Genomic DNA, 13,637 nt, shown 5'->3' on the forward strand with positions numbered 1-13,637 from the left:
TGAGGAACCGCTCTAACTGCCAAGTTCTTCCTAATGTTGAGCCAGAAACTCTTTTGATTAAATCAACTAGAACGATTCAAGGTTTGGAACACTTTCCCTAAGAAAGGTTAAAACGCTTGGGGCTGTTTAGCTTGGAGAAATGTCGACTGCGGGGTGACATGAGAGAGGTTGATAAGATTATGCACGGGATGGAGAAAGTAGAGAAGTCCTTTTCTCCCTTTCTCACAATACAAGAAGTCGTGGGCATTCGATGAAATTGCTGAGCAGACAGGTTAAAACAGATAAAAGGAAGTACTTCTTCACCCAAAGGGTGATTAACATGTGGAATTCACTGCCACAGGAGGTGGTGGCGGCCACAAGTATAGCCACCTTCAAGAGGGGTTTAGATAAAAATATGGAGCACAGGTCCATCAGTGGCTATTAGCCACAGTGTGTGTGTATATATAAAAAAATTTTGGCCGTGTGACACAGAGTGTTGGACTGGATGGGCCGTTGGCCTGATCCAACATGGCTTCTCTTCTGTTCTTATGTGACACAGAGTGTTGGACTGGAGGGGCCATTGGCCTGATCCAACAGGGCTTCTCTTATGTTCTTATGTGACCCAGAGTGTTGGACTGGAGGGGCCATTGGCCTGATCCAACAGGGCTTCTCTTATGTTCTTATGTGACCCAGAGTGTTGGACTGGAGGGGCCATTGGCCTGATCCAACATGGCTTCTGTTATGTCTAGATCCTTCTGAAAATGTGGCGCCCAAAATTGAACACAAGACTCCAGAGCAAAGCAATACTGTCACTTCATATGATCTGGACACTATACTCCTGCTGATACATCCCAAAAATTGGATTTGCCTTTTTCTACTGTACTTTCCTATCATTGCTGTCTGTGACCAAAGTACAATAACCTGTTAATGCTTTTGCAACAAGCCTGTAAGGTAGGCCAGGCAGGGTGGCACCATTTAGCCCAAGGCCCTCCGGTGAGGGTCCTTGCAAGGAGAACCCCTAGAGGTTAGCCCCTTCCCCTTGTTTCCTCTGCAGGGGCTCTAGCAGAGGAAGCCCCCCCCCCAAGTCAGTCCTTTACCTGCAGGCGTTGGGGCTGGTATCTGGGGCTGTGCTCACCTTCCTATCAAGGCAGACCCTGCCAGATCTACCTGGTCCTCCTTTGTCCAGCAGTGGGTCTTTGGCCAAGAAAGGTCTTCCCCAGCGCTGGTTTGGAGGGTGACCTCAGGACCCCTCCCTGTTCTAGCGCAGGGGTGGCCAAAGTGTTGCTTGAGAGCCACATAGAATAGAATCCTAGAGTTGGAAGGGACCTCCAGGGTCATCTAGTCCAACCCCCTGCACAATGCAGGAAACTCACAAACCCCTCCCCCTAAATTCACAGGATCCTCATTGCTGTCAGATGGCCCTCTAGCCTGTTTAAAAACCTCCAAGGAAGGAGAGCCCACCACCTCCTGAGGAAGCCTGTTCCACTGAGGAATTGCTCAACATTAGGAAGTTCTTCCTAATGTTGAGCCAGAAACTTTTAATTTATGTGGCTCTTGAAGCCCCCCCCCACCTCTTCTGCCAGCTGGCTTGGAGAATGCATTTAAAGTTGCTTTCTTTTCACCTCCCCCAGTGTATTTTCCTTCCTTCTTTCCTTGCGGCTTTCAAACATCTGAGGTTTGTCTCTTGCGGCTCTCAAGCAGCTGGCGTTATTCTATGTGGCTCTTACCTCAAACCAAGTTTGGCCACCCTGGTTGTAGCGTGGGCTGCGGCCTTCTCTGAATTCACATCTTATGCCCTCCCCCAGGGCCCGTTGTCTCAACCACCAGGTAGAGAAAAGCCTAACCCAGCATGTGCCACCTTCCTTAAGACTACTGAACCGGCCGGTGCTGTCAGGTCACAGCTGACTCTCAGCAAATCCAGAGGGGCTTTCAAGGGAAAAGACAAGTAAGTGGCTTGCCATTGCCTCCTTCCACCAAGCAGCCCTGGGGTGGAGATTCCAAGCTACCAGGCTATGCCAGGGGCTCTTGGCACCCTTTCCAGGTCTTCTCCCACCCCCCTCCACAAAACCCATCATTTCTTTGAGCAGCTCATCTCTCCCACCCTCCCTTCTGCCTTTAAGCCAGCAGACTCTTGGTCCCCTGGGCAGATTCGATGCCTGCCCCTTCTCTGGTGTGCGCTGAGGACTCTGCTCTTCAACAAGGGAAGGGCAGAAACACCTGGGAGCTCAGGCAGCAACTCCGGAAGGTCTGTAGCCCGGGCTCCCCGCTCAGCGCATTGCCCCCTTTTAACAAAGACCACCCAAAGCAGCTGAGTTTTTCAAGATCACCTTTATTTTGGTCACTGTAACTTTCCTTTTGAATAAATAATAGCTATACAAAAAAGTAAGGTTGCACGCACTAATTTTTTGCCATATGAAAAAAGTTTTCAATTTTTTTTTAAAAAAAGCATGGTGGGAAAAGTTTCGTTCTCATATGGAGGGAAGGTCTCTTGGCAATTTGTTTGAACCGCTGATTTTAGGCAGGGAGAGAAGAAAACCATGACTCTTAGTGAGGTAGGTTTTAGATTCTCAAGCTTTTTTTTCGTTAGCACCACAATTCTGGCAAAGGTCGATTCCAAAGACTACAAAATCTCTCTTGTCATTGTGCCGGGGGGGGGGGAGCAACCCAGCCAAGAGGAGGAGAGAGCTGAAGCCGGGGGGGGGCTCCAGCTCCTCCATCCACTCCCCCTGCCTGACCTCAGGGGGCCGCTGGGCTCCCGCGGTTGAGGGGGCAGCTGGACAACCGAACTACAAGATGAAGTCACGAGGGAGAAGGGCAGAGAAAGACAGAAAAAGCGCCAGGAAAAACACTAAAAAGGTTTCATTTTTGCCTCCAAAAAAGTGACATTTATTCAAAAGGCAAGAAAACTCAAAAGTAGAAACGGGGGGAATTCTGTGCCCCGAGGGGGGTGGGTGAGCACAGCAGCCCCCCCTAGAGGCAGCTCAGATGAGGTCAGCCACATTCAGGGGCATCTCCTCAATGGAGGTGTTGTAGAACGTCTCGATGTCACGAAGGGTGCGCTTGTCTTCTTCTGTCACCATGTTGATTGCCACACCTTTCCTGCCAAAACGGCCCCCTCGCCCAATCCTGGAGAGAGAGAGAGAAGAAAGTGAGAGGAGGGGCCGGCCCTTCAGCAAGACAGGCGGGAGAAGGGGGGCCTCCAGCGACCCAGCCCGTGAGAGGCTTCTGGCTCACCTATGGATGTAGTTCTCACGGTTGGTGGGCAGGTCATAGTTGATAACCAGAGACACCTGCTGCACGTCAATCCCACGAGCCTGGAAGGAAAGAGCTGGAGTTGGCAACAGTCACCCCCCCGCCCCTGCTGGGGTCTGAGGCTCACCGGGAGCCACACAAGGCTTTTTGCAGAGCAGATGTGTGGGCAGCTGCTGCGACGGGGCCTGGCGCCACGCTGGTTCCAGCCTTGAGGAAGAGCAGCCTCCTTCAGTGATGTGCCAAGGAGCTACAATCTGCCAACAGTACAGAGCGGACTAGGCAGAGAGGGAATCTCCTTGGGTGGCAGAGAGGATTCACGCTCCTCGGACTCAAACTCACCAGCAAGTCTGTGGTGATCAAAACACGGCTGGAGCCAGAACGGAACTCCCGCATGATCACATCTCTCTCCTTTTGGTCCATGTCCCCATGCTGGTGGAAAGAGGACAGAGATTATCTTTGGTCATCTTGACAGTGACGGTTGGCGAGCACAGGATTCCACCACACAAACAATTCTCTAATGTGACCCCAGACTTTTTCAGAACCTCTATCATGAGCCATGTGACTCTCTTTTCGTCCAGCATGATGATTCCGCAACCAGCAAAAAACAAACGGGCAACCTTTCTAAATTTCCCCTTCCATAACTGAGCCCCTCGGCAAAACCAGACCACCTACAAATCTCTTAAGTGGGCCTGCGTGGAATCAGCTCTGCTACCGAGCGGCAACCCCGAAGGGGGCTTTCTCAAGGAGCCCCCCGAGCAGCCCCGGCTCTGCCCCTCACTCACCATGGCCGAGACAGTGAAGTCCCTGGCATGCATCTTCTCTGTCAGCCAGTCCACCTTCCTCCGGGTGTTGATGAAAATGACTGCTTGGGTGATGGTGAGGGTCTCGTACAGGTCACACAACGTGTCCAGCTTCCACTCCTGGCCCGAGAGAGAAGGATGAGATGCAGAGGGGCAACTCAGCTCCAGGCCTCGCAGGCGACCAGCCCTCCCCGCTCTCTGCAGTACACCTCAGCAAGGCTTGTCTTCTGGCTGTGACAGCTGCACAGGCAAACTCCCTCGCTTGTCAACCCCCCAACTGCTGGCTGGGTGATTCCAAGCCCCCTGAAATGCCTTTGGGTTTTGCTGGGAGAAGGAGGCCGACGTCCCAACAAACAAACCGGCAAGGAAAAACTTGCAGCTGTGAGCCATTAGCGGCAAGCTGCCCTCCCGCCAAGCTTTACAAGGGGACTGCCTCTGGGACCTGCATTTGCCATGGACGAGGCTGGCCCTAGGAAACGTCACCCTGCTCCTCCTCCCAGCCCCACAGGAGAGCCGGAGCCACTCACCTCTCTCTCCACGTTGATGTAGAACTGCCGGATACCCTCCAAGGTCAGCTCTTCTTTTTTCACTAGGATTCGAATGGGATCCCTCATGAACTTCTTGGTGACTTCCAAGACATCCATGGGCATGGTGGCAGACAGCAGGACCACCTGGAAGGCAGGCAGAGATCCTTTGTCTCCCAGCACTGCTCCAATCTACACCTCGCAGAAGACTCACACCGTCTCCCCCACCCCCAGGTCTAACACTTCTCCATCTGACCAAATCTCCCTTCTCCTAACAGGGGCAGGCCGAGAAGAGACATTCCCCATTGGTCTTGCCCAACCATGGGGAGCCCCCCCCCCGCCCAGTCCGTACCTGTGTGTTTCCGCTAAGCTTCTGGAATATGTCGTAGATCTGGTCCTTGAACCCCCGACTCAACATCTCGTCTGCCTCATCCAGCACGAACATCTTGATGAACTTGGGTGCTGCAGAGACAAAGCAAGTGAGCGGCTCCGTGAAGGGAGGAGAGGAGGAGCTGGTTGTGGCCGGAGGAGGGTGAGCCCCGCCGCTGTCCTCAGGCACCTTCTTAGCTATGATCACTGTGCCCGACACCCCGCAGCCTTTCCCCTGCGCAGCAGAACGCCGGCTGGGAGGAAGGCGGGGCTCGAGGGTTCAGATGACACGCATGGGGGTTGATCATCACGGGACAGCAGAGGAGACGCTCAGCTTCTCCGACATTTACAAACTCTCCGTTATTTAGGAAACCCCGGAACCCACACCTTGTTAGCTGAAGCATGAATGACGGTGTGTTTTAACAGCCTTTAGAATGCCTGGGATGCAGTCTTGCTCAACCTGCTTCCCCAGAAGGCGAGAAGCGCAAGAATCAAATCAAAGGGGCAAATGTGCTCTAGACGACCCTCTAGGATCCATCGTGAACACATCTGCGAGACGCTGCTCTGAAGACAACAGCCGAGCGAAGGATGAGTCACTTACACAGGTACCTCCTGTTCAGCATGTCAAAAACCCTGCCGGGGGTCCCAACGATGATATGAGGAGCTTCCATCTGTAGCTTCTGAACCTCCGCGCGGACGTTGGTCCCACCTATACAGGCGTGGCAGGAAGCCCCCATGTAGTCTCCCAGGGCCATCACCACCTTCTGGATCTAAGAAAAAGATGATATTGGATTTATATCCCACCCTCCACTCCAAAGAGTCTCAGAGCGGCTCACAATCTCCTTTCCCTTCCTCCCCCACAACAGACACCCTGTGAGGTAGATGAAGATACTGGATTTATATCCCACCCTCCACTCCGAAGAGTCTCAGAGCGACTCACAATCTCCTTTGCCTTCCTCCCCCACAACAGGCACCCTGTGAGGTAGATGAAAATATTGGATTTATATCCCGCCCTCCACTCTGAAGAGTCTAAGAGCGGGTCACAATCTTCTTTCCCTCCCCCACCCCAAAACAGACACCCTGTGAGGTAGATGAAGATATTGGATTTATATCCCGCCCTCCAATCCGAAGAGTCTCAGAGCACCTCACAATCTCATTTCCCTTCCTCCCCCACAACAGACACCCTGTGAGGTAGATGAAGATATTGGATTTATATCCCGCCCTCCACTCTGAAGAGTCTAAGCGGCTCACAATCTCCTTTACCACCCCCCCACAACAGACACCCTGTGAGGTAAATGAAGATATTGGATTTATATCCCGCCCTCCACTCCGAAGAGTCTCAGAGCGGCTCACAATCTCCTTTACCTTCCTCCCCCACAACAGACACCCTGTGAGGTGGGTGGGGCTGAGAGGGCTCTCACAGCAGCTGCCCTTTCAAGGACAACCTCTGCCAGAGTTATGGCTGACCCAAGGCCATTCCAGCAGGTGCAAGTGGAGGAGTGGGGATTCAAACCTAGTTTTCCCAGATAAGAGTCCGCACACTTAACCACTACACCAAACTGGCTCTCTAATGCAGGTAGAAAGGCAGAAAAGGGGCCTTGAGGCAGCCTGGCAGAGCAGCTGGGGAGGGGAGCCCCGAAATGAGTGAGTGGAGCTTCCCCCATCCTGCTCGAGGCCTCTCCAGAGTTCTTGTCTCCCCAGCATGAACCAGCCAACGGCCACAGAAGGACTGCACTGGGATGAATAGGGAGAACTGCTCTACCCCTGCTAGATTTAAGAAGGACACCACCATCAAGGTGCCTCTTTGCCCAGTTAGCAGGGGGCGAGGGGAGACCAGGAAACAGAAGGCGGGGGCGAGAAAAACATCATGGATTTTGTGGACTGTAAAGAAAACAGGGGTACCCCAATTGACAGGGCCTAATTTCCCAGACTCTAACATGAACTGCCTTTAGAGAGCTCCTATGCACACTGAGCACAACGGTGTGCTCAAGCTGTGCAGAGAAAGGGGAGCTGGGATCGAGGCCCAAGCCCTCTGAGCAAAAGAATCTGACGAGGACCTCCCCCACCCCCCACAGGCAGGATTACGGCACCAGGTATTCTCTAGTAGGTAGTTTTTCCAACCAAGATTGGTTCCCACATTTCATTAAGGCTAACTCCAGCCATCCAAGGGGAATTAAAGGGGTTGGATAGAATTGGAGAGTGGATTCAGGGGAATAATATTATTACTAAGGCCAAACAGAAGAGAAATTAGGAGCCAATATCAATTGGTATCAATACGTTCAAGTTTAGAATATGGTCCACTCTATTCAAATGGAAGAAACTATTAGGTATGAATTGACACCATTTGAGGAAGGCATTGACAAGAAAGGTTTGCTTTCAAAAGTATATAACTATTTAATTGACTCTCTTCATTCACGTCCACCCTCTTATATTAAATGCTGGAATTTAAACTGCCTCAAAGGCTGGAGGAAAGCAATTGGAAAATGATTTGGAACTCCCCTTCCATTAAGGCTAAAAGTGTTGGTATTCAACTCCAATGTTTTAAAATGCATTCACTTTGGTATTTAATCCCTGTCACGATGAATAAAATTTCTAGGGTTGAAAATCCAGATTTTTGGAGGAATTGTAAAACTAAAGGCTCGCCATATCATACGTGGTGGGAATGTCCAACAGTGTCAAATTTTTGGAATAAACTGGTAGAACAAATAAAACTTATATTTCATTGAATGCCCACAAGTTCTTGTATTGTGAGAAAGGGAGAAAAGGACTTCTTTCTCTACTTTCTCCATCCCATGCATAACCTTTAATCTTGGCAATGTTGGTGATAGCTTGTATAACAATTGCTAAAAATTGGAAACCCCCACGATTGAAATGTGGTTATGAAAAATTATGAGACCAATACATAATGGGAAAGACAATGGATAACCCTTTCTTTGAAAATGATACTGATCTACCTATAGATTACAATTTGCTTTGAGCCCCAGTTTTGGAATTCTTTGGAAATATTTCCTTTTCTGCCTAATAGAAAGAATTATACCCTATTTCTTAATTCTTAGCATATTATGTATTGTTTGTTATATGCATCCAATGATCTAAATTGGGTTCTCGTATGCTGCATTTATATTTTTATTATTTATTTTCCCTGTGCTTCCCTTTGTATTAGATTCAATAAAATAAAACATTTTTTTTTGTTTAAAAAGTGCATGATCAGGGAAGGGAAGGTGAGGATACCCAGAGTGCCTTCACAGCACAGAATTAGTGGCCATCCACAACTCACCAGCCACTTAAAGAGTTAAAAAGCACACCAGTCCCATCGTTTGAAGCTACTTTATCCTAAACCAGATCAGCAGTCCATCGCAATCAGAACTGTCTACTGACTGGCAAGCAGCTCTCCAGCAGAGAATGCTCTTTGCTGTCATCCACTGCCTGATCCTTAACTGGAGATGCCAGGGATGGAACTTGGGACCTTCTGCAGGCCAAGCGGATGCTCTGCTGTCCCTGCCCCCCCCTTGCCTCTCACCTGCTGAGCCAGCTCTCTTGTGGGGGCCAGAACAAGTGCCTGGGTGGCCTTCAGGTCTAGCTCGATTTGCTGCAAGATGGAAATAGCAAAAGTGGCCGTTTTCCCAGTTCCGGACTGGGCTTGGGCAATCACGTCATAACCTGGGAAAGAAAAGGAGAAAAAACCAGATCAGATATCCAGACCGTGCAGGAGATTACTTGACCTGTTCCCCTGCTCCCTAGAAGCACACTGCTGGAACCCCCATGGCTACAGCTGCCATCTCTCTGCAAGACACAAGGGGCTGTGAGCACTTCAAAAGGGGCCACTTGGCCCAGTGAGCAGAGAAATGAAGAGATCGGAGTGCTGTGGAAGACTCTGCAAAGGGCATTCTGGGGCTGTGAGGGACATTTCTTATTCTAAGAATCTGTACAGCATATGTTTTTCAGTTGCCCATTTTATAGGGAGGCTCGTTTTAGAATTATTACTCCATCATAGGACACCTGTTTATATTAATACAAACAAAGCAAGACTTAATTGGTTCCTATCAAATAAGAATTCAGAGATTACACATTCAGTTGCTGAGTTTTGCGCATTAATTCTTAGACTGCAGGAATTGCATTTTATAAGTTCTTAAATTTTGATCTTTATTTTAGTATACCATGTCACTTTTTATTTTTCCATATTTTGTTTATGCTGTAGTCTGGTCGTGAGACTGTAATAAACTACGATGACTATTCTCTTTACATATTTGAAGGGCTGCCCCTTAGAAGAAAACAGGGAGCTGTTCCTGTGGGCAGGAGAGAACTCACAATAATGGGTTTAAAATAAAGGCTGAGAAGGTATCAGCTGGACACATTTTTACAGTAAGAGTTGTTCAGCAGTAGAATCCGCTCCCAAGGGAGGTGGCAATCTTTAAGCAGCAGTTTGGCAAACATTTGTCAGGGATGCTCTAGGCTGATCCTGAACTGACCAGGGGATTGGATTAGATGGCCTCTACGGCCCCTCTCCCAGACAGCCATGCGCTGGGCAGGTTGGACTAAGGCCACAACATCCCATTTCTCCTCCTGTGCACCTCAAAAGTTAAAGGACCACTTGCTGCTCTCCTGGGGAGGTTCCAAGCCCCTTCTTCACACCCTGCACTGCACCTCCTGAAAGTACGCAAATAAGAGGTGGTGGTGAGGGATGGGGTTAATCTCACCCTTGATGCAAGGGAGAATGGCTCGCTGCTGGATGGCAGAGGGCTTCTCGAAGCCGTAGGCGTAGATTCCTCGGAGGAGCGACTCTGACAAGTTCATGTCATCAAAGCTGTCCACAATCTCATTCCAATTACTCTGCGGGGAAAAGTGGGAAGAAAGGCTGAGGCCTTGAAACTCCCTTCAAAGCATTTATCTTACATAGGCAGCCCATTCATTTACGATTCTACCCAATATAGTCTAGCAGACAATAAGAAAAAAAGGAAACAGGCAAGAAGCTGTTTTATACTGGATCAGACCCCCGACCCCCCCCATCAAAGTCAGTCTTGTCTTCTCAAACTGAGAGCAGCTCTCCAGGGGCTCACCTGCTGTCTGCTCATTTAACTGAAAATGCAGCTGAGGACTGACCCTGAAGCTTTCTGAATGCTAAGCTCAGCCTCCACCTCCCATCACAGCCTGGGAGCCTGAGACAGACCCTCCCCCCTTTCTTTCTCACTCGCCCCAAAGTGTCAGCACCACTGGACTTCTGATGCTGCACAGCACCCTTCAAGTGGCCGCACCCTGTTCATACCTCAATGACACCATCGGGGTCCATGCCTTCGGGGCCATTGTCTCTAGATCTGAAAAGAAAACAAAGCAACTCAGGAAAACGAAAGGGTGCTCAAGCAATCCCTCCCACTCCCCTCTGCACACCTGAAGCTCAAGCAAAGGCTCAGCAAGAACTCCTTCTCAAAGCCTTTATGCTCCCAAACCCAGGAGTTTTTTCTTTCACCCCCCCCCCCAATGTGCCTAATAAAGAAGATGGAGCTGTCTCTCCCCCAACCCCTCACTAGAATAGTAAGTGTTTTGACCATCACTTGGCGGACTGCTGTTGCACAAAAACACGGGAGGGACCAAACTGCTAAATCCAGCCTGCGCGGAGCCCCAATCCTCCTCTGTGTCCAGGTTGGGGTGGTGGCAAGAGTAAAATTTGGGAGGAAAAGGAACGCTCCCCTGTGGAAGCATCAGTTGTTTCTGACTCTGGGGTGACGTTGCTTTCACAACATTTTCACGGCAGACTTTTTTATGGGGTGGTTTGGCACTGCCTTCCCCGGTGATTACACTCCTCCCCCCCCCAGGAAGCCGGGGACTCATTTTACTTCCAACCTCGGAAGGATGGAAGGCTGAGCCAACCACCTGAACCAGCTTCTGCTGGGTCAGGTCATGAGTAGAGTTTGGACTGCAGCTTTAACACTGTGCCACAGGGCTTTTAACATATGTGGAAAGGAAAAGTCCCCTGTGCAAGCACCAATCGTTTCCGACTCTGGGGTGCCGCTGCTTTCACAACGTTTTCAAGGCAGAACTTTTTACGGGGTGGTTTGGCATTGCCTTCATTACACCCCCCCCCCCCACAGCGAGCTGGGGACTCATTTTACTTCCGATCTTGGAAGGCTGAGTCCACCTGGAGCCGGCTACCTGAACCAGCTTCCGCTGGGCTCGAACTCAGGTCGTGAGCAGAGGGCAGCAACGGCAGCCTGGCTGCTGTGTTCAAATCCTCCCCGCCACGGAGGCTTGCTGGGTGAGGAGGAGGAGGGAGGGAGCCATTTTGGGTCACTGCTGGGGAGGAAAGCAGGATAGCTCCTTCCTTCCTCCCCTCCCTCCTTCCGCGTTTCCTTTTAGGGACACGGAGCTCCTCCCCTCGCTCTCCTTTGGCCGCAGGTCCGTGACGTCACGGCCGCCGAGTTCCCGGATGCGAAGTGGCAGGACAATGGGCAAAGAAGAAAATGGACGCGCCCGAATTAGGGGAGGGAGGCGACAGATTCTCTGTCCCCCCCGCAAATGCGCCTAAGTGGGCTCGCCCATAAGGCTTCGCGGCGCGGGGAGTCCTCCCGGGAAATACCAAATTCCTAATGCGGAGGGGGGGGAGAGATAAAAAAATGGAAGAGACGATCGAGGTCGAGCGGGAATAAGGGGGGGGGGAGAATGAACTTTGGTAGCTTAAAATGGCTGGATCGGAAAGGAGAAAAGAAGGCGAACGCGGCGGATTTAGGGAAACGCAGTGCCGACTCCCCCCCGCCTCCGGCAGTGAAACGCAGCGCCGCGGATTCTCTCCCCCCCCCCGCGCGTCTGCGGATGGACCCACCCAGCGAGCTGAAAAGGCGAGGGGAGGCCTAAGAGCGCGGCCCCGAGATCAGCCGCCGCCTCTCCCTGCCGGGAATGGCGTCACCCGAAAGCGGCCTAAAGGAAGCGGTCGCTCATCCGGCAGGGAGCCCAGGCCAGGCCCATCCGCCGCGCTTTTCCTCCCCCCCCGCGAAAATAATGGTATCGGCCGCAGGGAGCGGATCGGGCAGGAAGGACGAGTCCAATCCGGGAAAAAGGGGGGGGGGAGAGGAGAGACGGCGGCCTCCGAGGCCACGTGGAAGGAGGGAAAAGGCCGCGAGAGGGAAGGCGAAGGAGGAAGGCCTCCCTCGCAATGCGGAAAGAAAAGCGCCTCCCGCGGCGGGCGCCCATCGTCGTCGTCCCCCCCCCCCGAAGTGGTTGAGTCCGCCGCAGGAAAACGGGGGGGGGGGGTGAGAACGAAAGGGCCGGGCGGGGGCGCGCGCCGCTCGCTCCCGCGCCGCCTCCCCTTGTGGGTCTCTCTCTCTCTCTCCCGCTCACTCACCGGCTCTCTTGACTCGCAGACATTCTGGGTGGAAAGTCTTGGCCCCGCCCGCCTCGCGCCGCCTTATAACGGCCGTCTGGCGCCCGCCCACTGCTGCCTTCCCATTGGCCAGCTTCCTCGCTCCCGCCTTCCCTCTCCTCTCCCTTGATTGGTCCGCATGCCCCCTCCCTCCTCTCCTTCCACCCCGCCCCCCACGGACCGGCTTCTCTCCCATTGGCCTTCCCGCCGCATCACGATGACGCCACCCGCACGGAGCGCGCTGATTGGGCTCGGGCTTCCGAGGGCGGGTTGGGCGGAGGCCGTGACGCAAGCGCGCCAGAACGCAGAGGGAGGGACGGAAGGGCGCTGCGGTGACGCAGGGAGGACGCCGGCGACGGATTGGCCAGCAGGCGGATCAATTGGACGTGGGCTCAGCCAATGAAGCGGCGGCCTTTGAAGGAAGGGCGAGGAAAGCCCACGTGGTGGGGCCTCCATTGTCGGGGGAAGGGAACCGCGGGCTCGGCCGCAAGGGCCCGCCAAGGGCCCCTCCACACGCACACGGGAGCGCCCGGCGGGAGGGCGCGAAGGCCTCGCCCTGGGGACCCGGGAAGGCCCTCGCCCTCCTCCCCTCCCGCGCCCCTCGGCCTAGCTGGGCCTCGCCCTCCGACAGGCCCGGCCCTCCTCCCCTGGGCAGCGGACTCCACCGCTCCAGCCCCCGCAGCAAGGAGGACTCTGCCGGCTGGGCAGGCCTGGGGGCGGGCCGAAGTGGAGCTCGGCCTTCCAGCCTTTGCGCAGCACAGGCCTCGGGCCTGAGGCAGAACCCACCGCCCAACCCACGTGGCACGCCTGCCCCCACCCTAGCAGAAGCCAGCGGGGTCCATTCCCGCAAACCGGGGGGGGGGGGGGGGAGGGCGGATTTTAGGCAGGGGTTTGGGGAGGGGAAGGACCGGGGTAGGGCACTACGCCATGCCCCCCCCCACCTCCCACAGCAGCCCTTTTCTCCAGGGGAGGTGGAATCAAGGACCCCAGCAACGCCTAAGCGCGCAGTGTGGTCTGGAGATCAACTGTAAAACTGCGACATAGCTACCTTCTCTCCCCTCCCCCTCTAAGAACAATGGCAACCCTACAACACCCACCCCATCCTACAGAATGCCGCCATCTATAGAGGGCCAGTCTTCCCCCCCCCCCCCCTCCAGAGTCAAAGGGCTCTCAAGCTACATTTCCCTCCTCCTGTGCTCTGCACAGGCAATGAATGCCAAGGCCTGAACCTGGACTCCCAAGAAGGGGAAGCAGGGACTCTGTGGCCCCTCCCTGCAAGGCTGCTTTGCCCCCACCCCAATAGCCGCATTTCTCCCAGCTGGGAAACATGGGGACAGGGACACATAGTCCTCACAGACTGAT

At 53.2% G+C, this 13,637-nt stretch overlaps 1 protein-coding gene and 2 non-coding genes across 3 annotated transcripts; all 3 read right to left on the bottom strand.

Annotated features, from left to right (window-relative positions):
* Positions 1–2,288: 2,288 nt before the first annotated feature.
* Positions 2,289–12,353, bottom strand: EIF4A1 (eukaryotic translation initiation factor 4A1). Its single transcript, XM_060254563.1, has 11 exons — positions 12,258–12,353; positions 10,188–10,236; positions 9,622–9,754; positions 8,445–8,584; positions 5,526–5,694; positions 4,908–5,017; positions 4,559–4,702; positions 4,014–4,151; positions 3,571–3,660; positions 3,214–3,293; positions 2,289–3,105 (listed from the first exon to the last, which is right to left on the bottom strand). Exons 1-11 carry the CDS (start codon positions 12,278–12,280, stop codon positions 2,961–2,963), a joined length of 1,221 nt encoding a protein of 406 aa, XP_060110546.1. The 5' UTR covers positions 12,281–12,353; the 3' UTR covers positions 2,289–2,960.
* On the bottom strand, positions 5,103–5,240 carry LOC132584920 (small nucleolar RNA SNORD10). Its single transcript, XR_009556295.1, has one exon. It is a non-coding gene; the product is annotated as a small nucleolar RNA SNORD10 (small nucleolar RNA).
* On the bottom strand, positions 6,612–6,748 carry LOC132584914 (small nucleolar RNA SNORA48). The gene has a single exon (XR_009556289.1). It is a non-coding gene; the product is annotated as a small nucleolar RNA SNORA48 (small nucleolar RNA).
* Positions 12,354–13,637: the final 1,284 nt, after the last annotated feature.

The sequence above is a fragment of the Heteronotia binoei genome, chromosome 15 (assembly GCF_032191835.1).
Source record: "Heteronotia binoei isolate CCM8104 ecotype False Entrance Well chromosome 15, APGP_CSIRO_Hbin_v1, whole genome shotgun sequence".
Lineage (NCBI taxonomy): Eukaryota > Metazoa > Chordata > Lepidosauria > Squamata > Gekkonidae > Heteronotia > Heteronotia binoei.